General features: G+C 36.1%; 1 protein-coding gene across 1 annotated transcript; it reads left to right on the forward strand.

Moving 5' to 3' along the window:
* Positions 1–10,986: 10,986 nt before the first annotated feature.
* LOC107058520 (uncharacterized) lies at positions 10,987–11,298 on the forward strand. The gene has a single exon (XM_015304331.1). The coding sequence runs from the start codon at positions 10,987–10,989 to the stop codon at positions 11,296–11,298; it is 312 nt and encodes a 103-aa protein (XP_015159817.1).
* Positions 11,299–20,700: the final 9,402 nt, after the last annotated feature.

The following is a 20,700-nucleotide window of genomic DNA, read 5'->3' on the forward strand; positions in this document are numbered from 1 at the left end:
TCATTGTCATTGATAGATATATGACAACACCAGACAATATCTTCCAACTCTTCATCAAACTTCATTTGAGGCAAATAATCTTGATCATTTTGGATTGTAACATGATATGAGGAGCCTACACTTTCTTCATCTTCTTCGCGCTCCTTGGTGTAAACCACAGTGTGAGCGTTTGCCTTGGGTTCCTCTTTACATGAAACCACAAGTTCCACTCGTCGCCTTGTTCTAGAAGGAACAAACTTTTGAAATCCTTTCGAATCAAATGTGAAGTAGACGTTGTAACTTCTAAATAACTTCTCAGTTTTTTGTTATTCTTCTTCAATGGACCTAACCTATCAAACAAAGAAGTTCTTGTAGTCGATTCTAGAAGTCGATCAAAGATAGAAGGATTTTTATTGGGAGTAGTGACCTCATATTCAAAAGTTATATGGTTATTCCTTGCCCTTCTTATGGAAATGCGAATTGGCGGCAGTTGGTTATAGCCTAGGCCTTCACCTGCTTTCCTAGTTGTATCTTCTCATGGGAGTTTCCCTAACATTGATGGATCATTAGGTTTGTATCCAACTTTCACAAGTAACTTGTAAGCATTGTGATAAAAACCTTCTCTTGTGCGCTTTTTAGGAATTGCCTCATCTCGCACTTGATTTTGAGAGATTGACTTTCCTGGCAGTTTCGAAGACAAGTTTACTGCATCGATCCGTGTGATAGGAAGAGTTAGCCCTCTCAATACATTTTCTTGAAGGTAAGATGATTGACCTTCTTCTTTCTTCACTTTTGAGACATAGCGAAGTCCCGAAGTCAACTTCTTCTTTGAAGACATGATCTTCCCTTCATTAAGAATTGGAAAAAGTTGTTTAGTGTCAACTTTTACCTTTCCGATAACCACGTTGATTCTTTTTATTGTGATCTTATTAGACTTGATTGATTTGACATCATTAGATTTTGTCCCTTTAACAACATAACTCTTTAAATAGAATTTTTCATCGGCAAAGTGCGTCTCAACTTCGGTGAAAGGATTATCATCTGCAATTATCTTCCTTTCAATCCCACCTTCAAGATACTTCAAACATTGATAGTAAGAAGATGAGACAATTCTATTCTCGTGTCCCCAAGGCCTGCCAAATAATATATTGTATGAAGTCTTTGCATTGATCACATGCATCCATATGCTTGATCGCAAATCTTCCATGTGGATCTCTAATTTAATAGAGCTTATGGACCTCTATTCTCCTTGATTGAATCCATGTATCAACAAACGACTTTCACTAAGTTCTTCAGTCGTGATGCCGAGTTCATTTAATGTGTGGATAGGCAGAATGTTGATTCCAGATCCTTCATCTATTAAGATTTTATTTATCTTCTTCTCTAGTACGTGACCCACCATATACAAAGGACGATTGTGTAGTGTTTCACCAAATAGAAGATCATTATATGTAAATGTGATTTTTATATCACATGCATGTGCTTCTTGGGAAGAAGATTCAATAGATTTATCAAAAGATGAAGAAGACATCATTGATGAGATTTTCCTTGTTGCTTTTTCTTCATCACTAGGAGACACTTTTGGTGAGGATTCACTCGTTATTCCTTCTTTTTGTCAGTACGGGATACTCTTGTTGTTTCTTCTTTATCAGTATTGAAACATAATGCCCCGACATTTTCTTCAATAGACTTTGTGCAGAACGAACTTGGTAAGAATTCCTCTAGAGTTACAGGACGTCGGGGTTTCTGGTAGTGATGCACCTCTACCTTTACCATCTGTGGGCACTTGATTGATTTCTGCTTCTCCAATTTCCTCACCATCTTCCTTCTAATCGGTTGCTCGAATGATTCTTTTCGTAAGCTTGACTTGTTGCGTCTTCGCCTAGTCACAAGAATCCAACCTTTATTACCATCTATATCAACTTGCTGCTCCAATGACTCTTCTTCATGCTTTTTAGAGATATATATTTGGACCGTATCGAGTGAGCCGAACATGATAGAGATCTGGTTATAACTAGTTTTCTCATCATCAAGAACAATTTTTTTTCCGTTAACTAATCGCATCACTCTATCTTTGAAGACAAAACATATTTCAAGAAGATGACTCACAAGTCTATTATACTTGCAATAATTTGGGTCATCAGCTTTTGGAACTTCATCGGGTCGCTTCATCTCTTGTTAGTTAATGAGCTTTAACTCGAGCAACTCATCAAAAATCTCAGAAACGTCAGAATCCAAGAACGGATATTTTTTCCTTGCATCTCCCTTAGTGTCGACTTTTGATTTGAATGTGCTTGGAAAGTCGTTCTCACATTTTGCTTCATGATCTCATTCGTGGTGAACTTCGTAGGCGACACATTAACATTCATTGATTCTTTGTTGTCATTTCTGGGAAAAAATTTGCTCCATCTCTTGGGTTCCTGCTTGTGTCTTCTTTTGCGAGGATCATAGAGAAACGTCATATCTTTTCCGGCAGAGGAAATGCTCAACTCCATATCATGAGCACGAGTAGCTACATCTTCAAAGGATTTTGGTTTTTTTCCTTGTAAGATGTAAATAAGCTCCCAGTGCATTCCTTGGATACACATTTCTATTGCAGAAGCTTCACTAAGCCTATCCTTGCAATTTAGGCTCGTGTTCCTCCATCGATTTATGAAATCTATAACCGGTTCATCCTTTCTTTGGTGAGTATTCTTGAGTTCTACCATGCTCACTGTATGCCTCGTGCTATAAAAATAATTGAGAAAATCGTGCTCTAGTTGCTTCCAACTGTCAATAGAATTGGGCTCAAGATTTGTGTACCAATGAAAGGCATTTCCTTTTAGAGAGCGAACAAATTGTTTGACAAGATGGTCTTCATAGGTTCCAACATTATTACATGTCTCCACAAAGTGTGCAACATGTTGCTTCGGATTTCCTTTACTCTCAAATTGTTGAAATTTGGGAGGTTTATAACCAACAGGCATTTTAAATTTATCAATTCTCGTAGTGTATGTCTTGGAATACATATGAGAAGACTTAGTGGAGACTTCACACTTATCTTTGATAGTGCCTTCAATAAACTCCTTCAAGCAATCGAGTGGGATCATTCCTTCAGAAAAAAGTGGCATCTCATTAACAAGCAGTGCTTTCTTCGCAGGATCTCCGATCTCTTGAACTTCAATACCCTTTCCAGGCACATGAATCACTTCTCCATCTAAAAGTCCTTCCATCCTATCCATCAACTTATCAATTCGAGACTTTTGGTGTTGTACATGCTTTTTCAATCCTTCAACCAACTTCGTGAGATTTGCGAGGACTCACGTTATGCGATACATGTGGAGGACTCGTGTAAGTTAATCTTAAGAGGAATCACGTTACGCGATGCATGTGGAGATTATTCATTAGTTGAATCATAGTTCTCCCTTGTGGTAGAGTTCTTGGAACGAGATTGCTCAAGTAGAGCCAACGTCTTCTTGATCTTTTCAGCAACAGTGCTTCCTCCTAAAGCATTTGTGGAGGAACTTTCTCCTTTTAGAGTTGAAGACCCAAAAAACAGGAGTTGATGGAGACGACACTTAAAGTGTTTGTTGTCCTAGCGTAGCAACCTTGCTTCTCGTAACAGCTCTGAAACATCCAAAGGTAACACCAAGAATGCCTTAAGCTTCAGTAGAGAACTTGGAGCTAGTGGCCTTAGAGCCAGTTAATCGAGAGTTTCTTCATGGAAGTCATCTCGATATTCTTTGATGCTTGAAAAGTTGAGATGAGAGGTAGAGATTTTCCCACTGGGCGTGCCAGAATTTGTAGACAATAAAATTCGCGTTGACAAAACAATAATCAAGAACAGAAAATATCGCAACAATCGTATTTATTATTTCAAGTGCGAGTGTTACAATCTCTATGATTCCTCTAAATTCGCCTTTTCAAATATAAATTTAAGGGCTCTTGAGCTTGATCTTGAATTTGTCATGAACTTGATCTTGGACTTAAACTGAACTTTATCTTGATCTTGACTTTTACTTGCCATATAGAGAATTTTATGGCGTTTGTACCACGGATTTTCTCTAGCTTCTTGTTTAGAATTTTCAGTCGCTTTTTTGAATTATGAGGACCCCTATTTATAATTTAGAATAGAGGAGTTGCGATTGGAACATGATTCCCTTCGGCTAATCAGATTTAAGTCACATAGCATATGAGCTTTATGGAGCAGGCTTGCCATTTTTTACACATGTCATGATCCTATTGGCTTCTTGTTTGACTTGGCATGCCACATCATTTGCCCACATAGCACCAAAATGGGCCTCTAGAATGGGATGAAATTGGGTTTAGCAAATTGGGCTCATCTATTGTAGTCTAACTCAATTAATTTAGATTTTATTTAAATCCAGGTTTATTGGACTTAAATATTTAACCCAATATTATTAACTCATAATATTTATTTGGATTAATATATTTATAAATTTAATATAGTCCGAATCATTTTATAAATTTATATTTAATAATTTTTAAATGATTACACACCCCTATTATCAAAGTTATATGATATACTAACTTGCTTTTGAGTATTAATTTTGATACTTATATATTAATTAATATATTTATGATAATTATATAAATTATTGAATTTTGCTAATTGAATTTGATCATGAACATTAATTTTATCTCAAACAAATGTATACAAATTTGTTGATGAATATGATTCAATATATAATGATGTAAAATAATAAAAATAGTAATGCAAATAGATCTGTACCTATTTATTAGACGAGTAATGCCCAATGTATATCAATGAATATCAATCTCAATTTAAATAAATATATAGAAATTTTGTTAAGTAAATATGAAAAAATGAATATCAATTTCGATTTAAACAAATGCATATAAATTTGTTGGATCAGTACATACCAATGCATACCTACATAAAATTAGAAAGATACTAATGAAAACAAATGAATACAAATTTATTAATATATACAGACGAATGTATCCAACACAAATGTATATCAATATATAAGATGAAAATGGATCAATGAATACAAATGCAAATAAATGTACAGTTATTTATTAAGTAAATATAGATTGAGTTTCTCACCATAACTTATAGCAATCAGTTGAAAAAATAATTTGTAGATGGTGGATTAGTAGGAATACCCTTTAAAATAAGCTATAGTCATAATTAAATATCTTTTGCTAATTTTATGGAGGGATATACTTTTAAATAACCTTTTGAGAATTCTAAGGAGAAATAGTTGGAAGTTAAAAGAGAGATGATGATAAATATCTTTTACTATTTTAAATGATAAATAATTTAAAAAGAGAGATAGGTATGAATAGAAATTATCACTCCTATTTTTGTGCAGAATACAACGTACTAATATTAAATGTTAAATATTTTTATGCATTTATTTTCTAAATATAAAAATACAATAAAAATACTCTTCACTCTTAATTGGGAGATTCTCTAACCGACAACCATCACTATGACCAATGTGATGATACAACGTCTCGCCCACGCTGCCAGAACTGTCTTATACCTTGTTGGGGTATAAGACACCTCAACTAATTGGATCCACTAAACTATGCTTAAAAGCAATAAAGAATTATCTAAAAAGGTATGATTCTTTACCCATGTTGGCATACATGGTTATGAGGATTTTGAGTTTTCTAAACTTATCCCCATATCGATACTCAATACTACTCCCAATAATATATATAACTCATGCTCATATGTTTAGAAACATAACTCTTCCTCAATTTGAGATAATTTGTAACATCTCACAAATTGAAAGAACTAGAAAGGGCTAGAATTAGAAAGAGTAATTTTTGGAAATAATAAAAATCTGGAAAATTGGTTAAGTTAAGTTTGAGTTTTTGGTCAACTTCAAATGACCATAACTCCTATTTATGTTTGTTTCCAGATATCGTAGGAAATATCTTGAAATAATCTTTCCAACGCCACCGAGTTTGCACGATTCCGAGTTCATATGAGTGAGTTATGCCCATTGGAAGTTGGGTTGTTCAAATAAGGAAGTCCAACCCGAAATTTAGAAGGGCATTACGGTCTTTTCACCACCCAATTAATTAAATTCATTTTTGGTAATGAAGTTGGGGTCTAAACTGATTGGATTCAGTTTACGCTTTTGAGAAACAAGTTAGGGTTTTGTGAGAAGAGAAAAGAAGAGGAGAAGGAGCAAGGAATGGTCAAGTTCTTGAAGCTAGGATTGTGGATTTCGTCAAGGGTGATCCCTATGAGGTATGTGAGTCTTTAATAGCATTGGGTTAGTTTAGCCACGCGCCAATCCTGTTTATTACAACGATGTTCGTTCTAGAAAGTTAAAAGTTGATGAATCTTGAATGGTGTTCTTGAATTTACTTTCGTTCTTGAATTGGGATGAGATTGAGGAGTTTCTTGAGAATGTAGAGTTGATTATTAGAGTTATTTGAGTTAGATTCTTGTGTATATGTTATGGGTACCTGGATCTAAAGAGATATTGAGAAAAAAAATCGAATTTAGGCGAATTGGGGTTGAAAAACAAAGAAAGGAAAAGTCAGGTAAATCTGGTGCCCCAGGCCGCGTCGCGGACCTGCCCCCTAGTTTCGCAAAATTCATCCTCGCGTCACAGAGTGGTCACAGATCGTTCTGCCTCAAAAAGCATTTTCCCAACGAAAAATTTAAATACACCTCTGCGTCGCGGAGTAGTTTCCAAGCAGTGATTTATTGATCATTTCTCATGTTTAGCTATCTAAAATCATTCCTAAACATCATGAGATATTTCCTATCACAAATCACAATCCTTGCATCCATAATTCAATTCAAGGAAAGTTAAGAGTCAAGTCAAGAGAAGTTAAGAGTCAAGTCAAGAGAAGTCAAGAGTCAAGTTAAGAGAAGTTCATAACGTTTTCCGAAAGTCTTTTACAAATGTTTTAACTTTAATTTAAGACTTGAGTTTTGAGTTGAGTAAAGAGTAAATTTTGAAGTTCATTTCTTCAAAAGAGTATATCGGGACTATGTATTCCCAAAGAGTAAATGTTTTCACATTTAAAGAAGAAAGGAAACCTTGATTTCCAAAAGAGCTTTGAGCTAGTTTTCAATAAAGAGTAAGAGTAAAGTTCATTCTTCAAATATTATACGGGAACTAAGTATTCCTAAGAGTTAAAATGTTTTCACATTTGAGCAAGAAAGGAAACTGAATTTCCAAGAAATCTTTTAAGCTAAGTTTGAGTAATTATCTCAAACCAAATACAAAGTTTTGTTTTTACAAACATATGAGCTAAGTATATTTTGGGAGTAGTATTGAACACCGATATGGGGACGAGTTTGAGTTCAGATAACTCACGTCTCCATAAACCATGTAGCCATCATGGGTAGTAAAAGATCATACTTTTTAGATGACTCCTCAAGATGCTTTTAGCATAGACTAGTGGATCCACTTAGTTAAGGCGTTCTATATGACAACAAAGTATAGGACAGTTCTAGCAGCGTAGGCAAGATGTTGGATCACCACGTAGGCTCATAGTGGTGGTTGTCGGTTAGAGAATCTCCCACAGAAACTATATTACTTTATTATATGAGTAAAGTTGAGTTTGTTATTGCATTTTCTTTAACGAACTAAGTTGTTTTCTACTGTTTTAAAGGCTTTCTATATATTGCATGTGTTTTATTTCTTTAAATTGAGTTAAGTTATTCAGGAGTTGAGTAAAGCCAAGGTAAGTGTTTCTTTTAGATTCTTTTCGAGCCTATGCTATGATTAGCTTTCCAACTCGCATACACGTACATTCAATGTACTGATGCCAGTTGACCTGCATCGTCTTATAATGCAGACGCAGGTAACCAAGATCAACATACAGCACCTCGTTGATCCAGTTGAGCACTTAGAGTCAGTTGGTGAGCCTCCTAGCTTTCCAGGGGATCCTTTTAATTGCTTTCAGTATTTTAGTTCATTAGGATGTCGTAGGTATTGTCTCGTCGTCCATCTTAGTTGTTTAGAGGCTTCATAGACAGAGTTAGTGATGTTAGTTCATGAGTCTTTACTTTCCCTTTTCAGTTAAGTTGAGACTTGAGTTCCCACTTTGGTAATGAATGTTATTTATTACATTTTAAGTTGTTTATTGAGCAATTTAGTTTTTCTTTTAAAGTATATTTATCTTGAGTAAAGTCTTCCGCTGAGTAAGTAAGTCAGGCCAAGGGTTCGCTTGGAGCCAACAATGGTTCTCGAGTGCCAGCCACGTCCGGGGTGTAGGCTCGGGGCATGACATAATTATTCAAACTGTTTTGAACTGCTTTGAAATATCTTTTGTACTCATAAACTCTTTTTAGAAATCAAAGTTTCTCTTTTCTTAGTGTATAAAATGATACATTTGGGAATACTTAGTTCCCTTAAACTTTTCCTCAAAACTCAGTTTAAAACACAATAATCAACTTTCAAAGGCTCCCAAGACTTATAACTCAAAATAGGGTTCATTTTAAGGATGAAATTTTCATTTCAAAGGCTGAAATATAGACTTACTATCATTGTTTTCTCCTTTTGTTTGATATTAACAATATTTTAAGTAAGTGTTACCAGTAATTTAATCTTAATTTATACAGAGATAGTCTCTCACAAGAGGTCTTTGAAGCATAGATGTAAGTATGATATGATTAGATGTTGTACTTCAAAAAAAAGCTTTGGAAAAGAACATATTTGAGGATCTCCAATTTTGGATGGCCTTGGTTGGGGTTGGAGATTGTTGAAGATCTGGAATGATTTGTGAGTAATCCAACATAATAACTAGGTTGTATGTAGCATGAAATTATTCTGATTAATTTGTGATGAATTTAATTCTTTTTTCCCCTTGTACCTTTATTATTTGTGAATAATCAAACAAAATGAGTACGTTGAATATAATATGAAGTTGTACGAATATGTCATGACTTACATGTCATAATTCATTAGTTTTGATGTGATGAATTAAAAAAATTCATTCAATTAATTCAAAATTATTTTCTCAAATAATTTGATTAATCATCAAAATTTTAACCTATTCAACTTCTGTTTACTTTATATACCAGAGGAATGTGCGAGAAAATATAGGAAAGTAAATACATACCTAATCAAAGAAAAAGACCGCTATTTTCACAAGTTGTCTTACCATATCCAAAAGGGACTCTTTTTCAATATTTTACTTAATAGAGTTCTTTTTCATATCCCAAATTAACCTTATTACTTGATTAATCGGGTCAATTTGAGATACAGTAGATAACTTTGTTCAGTAAAATATTGAAAAAAAAATCTTTTTTAGATACGGTAAGACAAATTTATGAAAATATTAATAGTTTTTTTCTTTGATTAGATATGTCGTATGTATTTACTTTCCTATACTTTCTCTTACATTTTTCTTGTGTATAAAGTGAAGAGAAAATGATTTGGTTAAAGTTTAGTGTGTGATCAAAATATTTTAATTTGGTTTACTCTGAAATGGAACGTGAGTCGATAGAAAAAAAACATTCAAATCCAACTAGGTTTAGAGAAAAGAACGTAGACTATGCAACCTAATACATGTATTAGTCAATTTGGTAAGTTGCAATATATGGAGTATTTCTTTCCCAATTCGGGAGGCTTTGCGTACAAAAACTTTCGCTGTTTTTTCACCGACCTCCAAGAGATTTTAATTCTATTCCTACTAGTACAAATTAGGAAATAGTTATTGTAACTTACCTAGACTTCTATTACTTAAAGTACAAAATTTCCTCTAAAACCTACATATACATATTCCTTTTGTTTTTCTTATCTGTTTGTAGCATTACACTTTTTTGCATATCAGTATGATGAAAAAAATATATCATAAAATGTTAGTCAACGCTTTTATAATTTGACTCTAAAAATGAAAAGTATGACAATTAATAGTGGATGGAGATAGTAATACTAAATATTTTCCACTCAAAATTATTTTCTCATTTATTTTTTCAAAAATAATTTGATTAATCACCAAACTTTAACCAAATCAATTTCTCTTTACTTTATATACCAAAGGAATGTGGGAGAACATATAAGAAAGTAAATCCATACATAATTAAACGAAAAGACCACCTAGGGATGACAATGGGGCGGGGTGGGTGTGGAGCGGAGCGGGCTTAGGACTATGCGGGGCGGGTTGAAATGGATTTTTTCCAATTCTTAGCAGGGCGGGGTAGGTGCGGGTTTACAGCGCAAGTGTTGATGTTCTAGCCTAATCGCTCTAGCCTATACTTTACTGTGTAACTGCTGATTTTTTTTAAACTTTTTGTTAAATTGCAGCTTATGTTAAATTTTTAATTGTGTTTCATAATTTTAATTTATTAATTGAATATTCAAAAAAAATTATAGTTGAATGTTAAAGCTAAATAATTAAGTGAAAAATAATAATAAGAAAACTTATTCGGGGCGGGTTTATGCGGGGCGGGTTAATGTGGGGCAGGTGGGGCGGGTGGAAAAGGTAAATTAGTCTATGTGGGGCGGATTAACTTCCTCACGGATTTATGCGGGTTTGCCCCCGCAACCGCCCCGCCCCGCTCCATTGTCATCCCTAAGACCACTAATATTTCACAAGATTGTCTTACCAAATCTAGAAAGAACTCTCATTTAATATTTTACTTAATAAAGTTATGTACCATATTCCAAATAAACTCGATTTATTAAGTTGTATTTGGATGGTTTTACCTGGGTAGGTTCCAAAAAAAAGAAAGCATCCCACTAAGCTTGACGTACACGATCTAACCCAGCTGTCAATAAACTTGGGAAGTTACAATTACTATTTTTCTATATTATATTTCTTTCCCAATTCGGGACACTTACATACCAAAACTTTTAGCAGATTTTTGACCAAACCTACCAAGAGCATTCGATTCTCTTTCCTATTCAAATTAGGAATACTAATTATAATTTAAATAGTCAACTTGTATTTCCGAAGGTAAAAAATTCCCCCAAAACACCTATATATAGGTACTCATTCTTCTCAGGACTCTTCATCGAATCAAGATATGGCAGGAAAGAATGCATAAAGAGGAAATCAATGGAACTTGCAACTCTCTGCGATACCAAGGTTTGTGCTGTTATTACTGGTCCTAATGGGGAACTCCAAACTTGGCCTGACAATTTGGATGCCTGTAAAGATGTTTTTGATCTCTACTCTCAAAATCTGAAACCCAAAAAGAAGCACAAGGAATCATCAACACCAGTACCAGAACTAGAAGAAGAACAAAGAGAGAAAGATCTCCTAACGCTAGTTGAATCAAATATTGCTAATGTCAACAGTAGAATTTGTTTCGTGGAGAACAAGAATGTTGTTGTTGCTGATAATGGGAAAAGAAAGAGAATTGAGTGATTTATTTGTATGGGTTTTTTATTTTTGGTATATTTTCTGAATGTTTTAAATATTGGGATCGTGTGTTTTTTTCTTGTTTTTTCGAGGATTTACAGCAGCTGAAAGATTTATCTTTGATCTGCAGATCCTTTTTTCCTTTGTAGTGTTTGTTTTATCAACAGTTGGTCCAATTATGAATACAACCCATATTTTACCCTTTTTATTCTTATGTATGTATTGAATTGAATGCTAGATTAATCCCTCTAGTAGAATGAAATACCCAAATGATTTTAATTAAAATGCAATACTTACATGAAAAATTAATGTCAGATATTAGGTAGGGTAGGGTTAGGGTTTTCTAGTCCTGGGTGCCATGTACCATAAGACAATAACTTCATAGAAAGTTAAAAATTAACAAGAATGTTTTTATTGCACTAAGAAGAAACAAGGAATGAGCAGAAAGGAGCTCTTCCATCAAAGCTTACATTAGAAGGGAATGAGAAATTGGAAAATGTCACAAAGGGAAACTGATGAATTTAATCATTCCGAACATACAAAGACATGAGATAGCATGTTGGATTTAACCACCTCAGGTGAGTCAACTGCGACAAATGCTTTTCTTTAGCATTGATCACCAGGTGCACATAAAAGCTTAACAAGTCTTGATGTAAAAGACACATGTTGTAACAAGAACTAGAATCAATTAGACAGAATGAGAACAAACCCGTTGGAGGTGAGCACATTAAGGTCATCCAGATACAGTGGAAAAGAGTACTACTACTCACCCCCACCCCCCAAGAAACTTTGACCTTAGTTAGATTGTCCATCTTAAAAAGGAGATCATAAGGGATCAAGTCACAGCAAGCAGCATCATTTAAACTAACAAATACAATTTTATTTCAGTGCTTAGAGCCTAAGACAACCTTAATAATGAAGAGTACATTTATTCCTTTTGAAGTGATATAAAACATTTCAAATAATTATAGTAGAAAGGGGTCACAGGGAAGACAATTCTAGTTTTCCAAACAACTGGAAAATAAGGAAATTTATCATATTTATTGGTTCAAAGAAATTTAAGATTATCAGCAAGATCATTGCATTTCTAAAAAGCCGCAGTGTCTGGGCCACCTTCCGCGCACACCCTCTTTATTTCATCAGGTACTTGCTACCTCCCACCAGTTTAAGTACCAAAGAAATCAGCTAGCACTTTGTCTCTGCTGGAATTTTCACCCTGGTTTTCATTCACCGCTAGGCCACAATACTTGGCTACAACAAGATCATTCTATTTTCTTACCAAGAATTGATGTATTTGGGATGACCAGTGATGGAATGTATGCGTCCACTAACTACGATAGGACCTAGTCCTTTACACAGTTAAAGCACAGAAATAGAAATGCTAGAAATAGAAAGAACACACAATACTTTACGTGAAAACCTCCTTGCTCAAGTGAGTAAAATCACGACCTGTCTCACAGGATTTTCAAACTGTTTTTACTAATCTTCTCAAGCAAAAGTAAAATACCGTTTACACAACAAAATGAGATTAACCTCCTAATCTCAACACTAAGTAATACAACCTATTACTTAACGAGCCTAAGCAATGCCTGCATTGCCCACTATACTAATCCTCACTGATTAATATAGACTTTGACCGTAAGACACAAAGTTACCCTTAATTATGTTCTTACAATGATTAACAGAAGTTTTGAAACATTTCTATCACAAATGAAATGAATCCTACAAGTTAAGCACAAATACAAGCAATCAAAATAACAACAGCTTCAGGAAGCAAGTCTTCGGTCTATGAGGTCCCTTGTTGTTTTGTTGAAGCTTGAATTTTCTCTCTTTGAATGAATGAATGATTTGAATTTTATTGGATTAAAATACATACAAAATTTGAATTAAATCCATACTCATTTGGGATGAATGATTAATTTGGGCTTTACAAATAAATAAATAAATCCATTTTATTAAATTCAAATCCAAGATCCATTTCACTTTGACGCCAAAACCCATGCCATGTGTCATAGTTACTAGGCATACAAGACCAACAAGGTGACACCACGTGTCCAAATGATGTGGTAGTCACAGTCTAATGCAAGAACCAATCACAACATGCCAAGTGTCAAAATGACATCCTTTGGCCAATCATATGCAACCTTGTCCACCCCATACAACTATAAATAGGGGATGGACATAACATTCTGGGGACATCAAGAAAACTCTTCAACAAGCATTCCGCAACTGGAGAAAGCTACATCAACTACATAGCTCTTCGAAGGAGTGATCAACAAAGTTCTTCCCGGAGATCAACTTGAAATGACGAACTGCTTTCCGACGTTCCTAGAGATCAACAACATCTCAAGGAGGTCTAGATCATCCAATAATTCGAGAAGTACGCTACTGAAGGATCTCGAATCTTGGAGAAGCTTCGGAGAGAGAATCAAGAGAACAACAAAATTGTACTCTCACAACGATTCATCAATAAAAAACACATTTTTTTCCTTTATTTATTTTACTTGCTGTTGATTTTCAGCGCTTACGGAAATTTTTTGTGAACAAATTTGGCACGCCCAGTGGGACCGATTCTGCTCTTCAACTCTTTCTCTTGCAAACCAGAAACTACAAAGCCAACTACTGCAATGGCCTTCAGAAAGAGTAGTGATGTTTCATACAAAGGCTCTACTGGTGTCGTATCTACTCATCTCAGTCATGTTGCCCTGATTAGTCGACGTAATTTCAAGAACAATGGGCTAGATGGATCTGAATAATTCACTTATTTGGAGATGATGAAAAACAACAAATCTTATACGATGGTCGTAACTGCAACACCTAGGGGCAATCTTGCATCCGTGTTCTTTGGAGAATTTTCTCAAATTGGCTCCAACTTTGGCAAATCTGAAGATTCAATGGATTTTCCAACTTCAATGAATGTCAATGCTTTGATGGATAACTCAACTGACATTGAAGAGAAACTTACGATGATGGAGCAAACTATTAAGGCCTTGAAGAAATCCGTTGATGACAAAAATCTTCATATTGCTCAACTTAGGAATAAGTTGGAGGCCTTCTCACTTGGATAGTCAAGTCATGTCCCAACTTGTTCACCTGGGTTTGATCAACGAAACAAGGACGTTGAGTAATCTCTAGTGAAGTCAAAATTTCAAAATGAGAAACATTCTGCTTCGGTTGCATCGTTATCTGTCCAACATTTGCAAGACATGATAACAAACACTATCAGGGCTCAATATGGCGGTACACCACAAAGTTCCTTGTATTACTCCAAGCCATATACCAGACGGATTGATTGTCTATCAATGCCGATAAACTATCAACCACCAAAGCTACAACAATTTGATGGCAAGGGAAACCCGAGGCAACATATTGCCCACTTTGTTAAAACTTGTAGCAATGCTGGAACACATGGTGACCTTTTGGTAAAACAATTTGTTTGTTCGCTGACAGGAAATACATTCGACTGATATATCAACCTGGAACACGAATCCATCGATAGTTGGGAGCAACTTAAGAAGGAATTCCTCAATCGTTTTTACAGTACCCGTCGAACCGTAAGCATGGTAGAGTTGACTGCCACTAAGCAAAGAAAGGACGATCCTTTGGTGGATTGCATCAATCATTGGAGATCACTGAGTTTGGACTGCAAAGATCGTCTTTCAGAAATATCTATTGTAGAAATGTGCATTCAAGGTATGCATTGAGTACTTCTATACATACTACAAGGAATCAAACGTGAACTTTTGAGGAACTTTCTATACGAGCGCATGACATGGAGTTGAGCATCACGAGTCATGGGAAGGCGTCCCCTTTTGCTGATCTGACAAAAGAAAAGAATGATTTCAGAAAAGGTATGACCTCAAAGAGCCAAACTAAGGAATCTATGGCGGTGAAAGCAAGTTCTGTAAAGGTCACCACCAAGAGTGAACTAAAAGGGGAGGAAGCCCCGAGTCAATATCCAAACGAGGACAGGCGGCGTCCAACCTTGAAGGAGTTAGATGCAAAGGTCTACCCATTTCCAGATTCAGATGTACCTATGATTCTTGATGAATTCCTAGCTAAGAAAGTTACCGATCTTCCTGCATCAAAGAGGCCCGAAGAAATCAATAAAGTTGGTAATCCTAGATACTGCAAATTCCATCGTGTCCTTGGCCACCCGACAAGTAAATCTTATATCTTGTAGGAGAAAATCATGATGTTAGTAAGTGAAGGAAAAATCATCACTGATCAGGATGAAACAACGGAGGAAAATCATTCTAGTGTAGAACCAAATCAAAAGAAGTGCTCAAGGTCCACTTTCTTGCAATTTGGAAGTTTAACTCCTATTGAAGTTGATTTTCCAAGGAAAACTCTTGAAGGTTCACTAGAGATAGACAACAACGAGGAAAATGAAGTTGACGGTTGGACTTTGGTTACTCATAAGAAGTGGAGACATCAAGCAGTTCTTAGGATACGACTTCCCAAGACAAGGGCAGAAGGAGTGACGTAAATCAACTACAACCATAAAAAAGCGTCAAGCCTTGCACTAGACAAAAGATCAAAGGTTCTTTATCGCAGAAGGTACGAAAGCCCATTACATTAAATGAATTCTTTCCTGAAAAATTCTTTTGCGGTAGTCAAATTGGTGCAACAAATGTTATTTCCATCTCAGACGAAATAAAAGAAAGCAAAGGTGAGCATAATCCAACAATAACACAAGAACATCAAACTGATGAAAAAGATGCCCCATGTTGTGCTACAATTGCCTTCACAGATGATGACTTGATGTTAGGGTCTAAGCTACATAACATACATTTGTTTGTTGTAGGATCTATTCGGGAACATCTCAATCGCATACAACTCGATGCTGGTTTGACCGTCAATATCATGCCAAAATTTGTTTTGAAAAAACTTGGGATCTCTATTGATGAATTGTCCAAAAGTAACCTAACGATCCAAGGTTTCAATCAAGGAGGACAACGATCCATAGGGAAGATTCGCGTAGGATTTCCATTGGCGACGTGAAATCAAACACTTTGACTCATGTTACAGATGCCAAAACATTATACAACTTGTTGCTCGGACATCCTTGGGTTCATGAAAATGGAGTGGTGCCATCTACTTTGCATCAATGCATGAAGTATATGAAAGATGGTGAGGTAGTCAAAATTGATGCAGACATCAATCCTTTCACTGAGGCGGAGTCATATTTTTCAGATGGAAAATTCTATTTAGATTCTGGAAGATCAAATATGGAGGCATATGTAGAAGCCGACTCAATTGATCTCGAAGATAGTAAAGTTCAATGGTCCGGTATCAAGATGTCTAAGAAGAGAACAGAAGAGGTTTCCATTAAGCTTTCACCATCTAAAGGAGACATGCAGAACAATATTGGTAATGAGCAACCAATTTGTCGCTACATTCCACGTGAGCGTCAAAAAAAGGGACAATCGATGCTAGAGGAATGTACTCGCCAATTCCACCCACCTAGGAAGGAATTTACTCACATAGCATTCCATGATTTGAAGGAGAAAATTATTGTCCTAGTTCCACAAGTCCCTTCTATCGCTTTGGAGCACTCCAAAGGCAATACACAAATTGGTAAGATAAAAGGGAACTTTGATCAAAAGGTCTTCACATTGTTTGAAAAACCAAGTTACGAATTCTCAAATCCAGCGAAGTTAGGAGAACTCAGGGATGAAGTCACTAGTGAAATGATACACGGGCTTACAAAGTCTCAAATGCAGTTGAGAAAGAAAGGATATCATGTCGCTACACCTACGTTTGGGTTAGGATTTAGCTTGCCGGAGCCGGTTCGGATTTCATCTAAGAAGGGAAAGGAAATAGCTTCATCCCACAAGACCACTATATAAAAAACAAGGGAATCTAAGGAAGGTAAAACACCACGACGGACTTTGGTGTTTGAATGCATTGGAAGATTGACACCCCGTGTCTCTTCATTTGAAATATTGGGCCGCAAGGATAAAAGGGAATCCTTTAAACAAGTGGACGGATATGCCACCACCTCAAAGACCTTTGTATTTCATTGCTCAGAACTAAAAGGAAGTCATCATCAGAATGGAGGTTGTTGGAGCATTAAAATTAAGATTTCTTTTATGTAACCGATGACAAAGAGATCTATAGTGTTTTCCCATCACGCATGAAGAGAAAGTCTATATTGTCAATTACTACCGATGGTTCATTGAAGGTAAAAAGAAACACAATTGTTGTCACCAACCAATGTCATGGAGAAAATAAGAAGGAGGAAGATGAAGCCGTCACAATCTTCGTAGGAAGTCAGAAGGAAGATTCAAACTTGATACAATCATCGTAGTACATAACAGTGGAAGAAGGTCCGTACATTGATGATACAGATGATAATTTCCAAAAGGCTACCCCTCAACTGGAGGATGTAATACAATCAACCATAGACAACCTCAAGGAACTAAATCTAAGCTCTTTGGAAGATCCACGCCAAACCTTCATTAGTGCACTTCTTACACCAGAAGAAGAGAGGACATATTTGATGTTATTGGTTGAGTACAAAGAAGTTTTTGCTTGGTCGTATGAAGAAATGACGGGCCTTAGTCTTAGGATAACTATTCATTATTTGGGGATAAAAATAGGAACATATCCTATAAAGCAGTCACAACGAGTGTTTCGGCCTGAGTTGGTAACACAAATTGAAGCGGAGGTCAACAAGCTCATAGAAGATGGATTTATCCGAGAAGTGAAGTACACATTGTAGATCTCAAGGATTGTACCTGTTAAGAAGAAGAATGGTCAAATATGGTCTGCGTTCATTTTAGATATTTGAATAACCCATGTCCGAAAGATGATTTCCCTCTGCCAATGATTGATGCTACAACTGGAATGAAGCTATGTCATTTATGGATGGTTCCTCTGGATATAATCAAATCAGAATGTCTCCAAAAGATGAAGAATACACTGCTTTCTGCACTCCAAAAGGGATTTATTGTTACAAAGTGAAGCCCTTTGGTCTAAAGAATGTTGGTGCCACATACCAACGTGCAATGAAAAACATATTTGATGACATGCTTTATGAGAGGGGGGAATGTTACGTCGATGAATTGGTGGTGAAAACGAAGCAAAGGGAACACCATCTTGAAGACCTTCGAATTGTTTTTGAGAGGTTAAGGAAATTTGACTTGAAGATGAATCCACTCAAATGTGCATTTGGGGTTACCTCAGGAAAGTTTCTTGGCTTCATTATGCGTCACCGTGGAATTGAAGTTGATCCCGCAAAGATTGATGCCATTTAAAAAACGACTTAGCGAAAGAACTTGAGAAACCTCCGCAATCTACAAGGAAATTTGACATTCATTCGAAGATTCATTACTAACCTGGCTGGACGATGTCAACCCTTCAACCATTTAATATAGAAAGATGCTCCTTTCCACTAGGACCAATCAGGTCGAAATGCTTTTGAAAGCATTAAAAGATACTTGTTGAATTCACCTATATTAGGGGCACCAACTCCTGGAAATCCATTGATAATATACATTGCATCACAAGAACGATCACTTGGGGCACTTCTTGCTCAAAAGAATGAAGCTAAGAAGAAACAAGCATTATACTATCTGAGTCGGACCTTGTTAGGAGCTTAGTTGAATTATACGCCCATTGAGAAGATGTGCTTAGCATTGCTTTATGCGATAAAAAAATTGAGACATTATTTGTAAGCAAACACTATTAAGATAATTTCTCGGGTTGATCCCGTGAAGTTCGTAATGATTTGACCAGTTCTCTCAGGACGTCTAGTAAGATGGTCTATATTGTTTAATCAATATGAGATCATATACACACCTCAAAAAGCTATGAAGGGGTAAGCACTTGCTAACTTCCTTGCTGATCACACTCTTTCGGGAAAATCCAAAACTTCATATGAGTTTCTTGATGAAGATGCATTTTTTACCGAAGAACTCCCGGCATGGACAATTTTCTTTGATGGATCTACACGTCGAGATGGTGCAGGGGTGGGAGTCATGTTGATATCTCCAGAACGACTAATCTTACCATTTTCATTTGTTTTAGGTGAAACATGTTCCAACAACGCCGCAGAGTACCAAGCTTTGATTATGGGCCTTGAAATGACATCAGATATGAAGATCCCTCAATCGGATATCTACGGTGATTCTCAATTAACCATCAATCAACTCTTAGGGAATTATGAGGTAAAGAAGGAAGATCTTTTGTCATATCACCAATATGCTACTTTTTTACCTGAAAGGTTTGATCAAGTGTTCATGAGTCACGTCCCAACTAAAGAAAATCGCATGGTGATGCTCTAGCTAACTTGGCCACAACAATGGCACTCGGAGAAAATGAGATAACAAAGGTACGCGTATGTCATTGATGGTTATTCCTGGTTATCTTGATCTTCAAATCAACGATAGCCACGATATATCCGTTCAAGTGGTTGAAAAAGAGGATTGGAGAACACCACTGATTGATTATCTTGAACATGGAAGGCTTCCTGAGGATCCATGAGTAAGAGCAGACATTAAGAGAAGGGCACCGCGATTCATCTTTCACGAGGGAATATTGTTTTGGTGTTCTTATGAGGGACTATTCATTCGGTGTCTTGACAAAGATGATGCTCAACAAACAATGGAGGAGGCACATTCTGGCACATGTGGATCACACCAATCAGGGCCTAAACTTCATTTCCGCATCAAGAGGATGGGCTACAATTGGCCAACAATGGTATGGGCTGCTTAGAGCATGCCAAAAAGTGTCAAGTGTGTCAATTCCATGCTAGTTACATCCATCAATCTCCAGAGACTCTGCATCCAACTGTAGCCTCATGGCCCTTCGATGCATGGGGACTAGATGTTGTTGGACCTCTTCCAAAGTCGTCAAAAGGACAAATGTATATCTTGGTTTCCACTAACTATTTCTCTAGATGGGCTGAAGTTATACCATTGAAAGAGGTAAAGAAGGAAAATGTTGTTGATTTTATAAAATCAAAACATAATTTTTAGATATGGCATACCAAGATGTATAGTCACTGATAATGGAACACCTTTCAACAATAAACTCATCAGTAGTTTGTGCGAAAAGTTCAGTTTTAAGAAACATAAGTCTTCAATATACAATGCACCTGCCAATGGTCTTGCTGAAGCTTGTAAGAAGACACTTGGTAAACTATTGAAGAAAGTAGTTGCAAAGATTAAAAAGGACTGGCATGAGAGAGTTGGTGAAGCTTTGTGGGCATATCGTATAACCTTTAGAAGGTTATACAAGCGACTCCGTTTTCGTTGGTGTATGGCGTAGAAGCAGTCCTTCCATTGGAAAAGTAAATTCGATCATTGTGAATAGCAGTCCAAGAGGGACTTACAACTGAAATCAATGCTAAACTTCGTCTAGCGGAGTTGGAGGCATTGGATAAGCAAAGATTGGAAGCAC

This window comes from Solanum tuberosum, unplaced genomic scaffold, assembly GCF_000226075.1.
Source record: "Solanum tuberosum cultivar DM 1-3 516 R44 unplaced genomic scaffold, SolTub_3.0 scf00525, whole genome shotgun sequence".
NCBI classification, from domain to species: domain Eukaryota; kingdom Viridiplantae; phylum Streptophyta; class Magnoliopsida; order Solanales; family Solanaceae; genus Solanum; species Solanum tuberosum.

Excerpts from the sequence above, each read along its gene's own strand:
- LOC107058520 (XM_015304331.1), top strand. The coding sequence starts at position 10,987 with ATGGAACTTGCAACTCTCTGCGATACCAAGGTTTGTGCTGTTATTACT.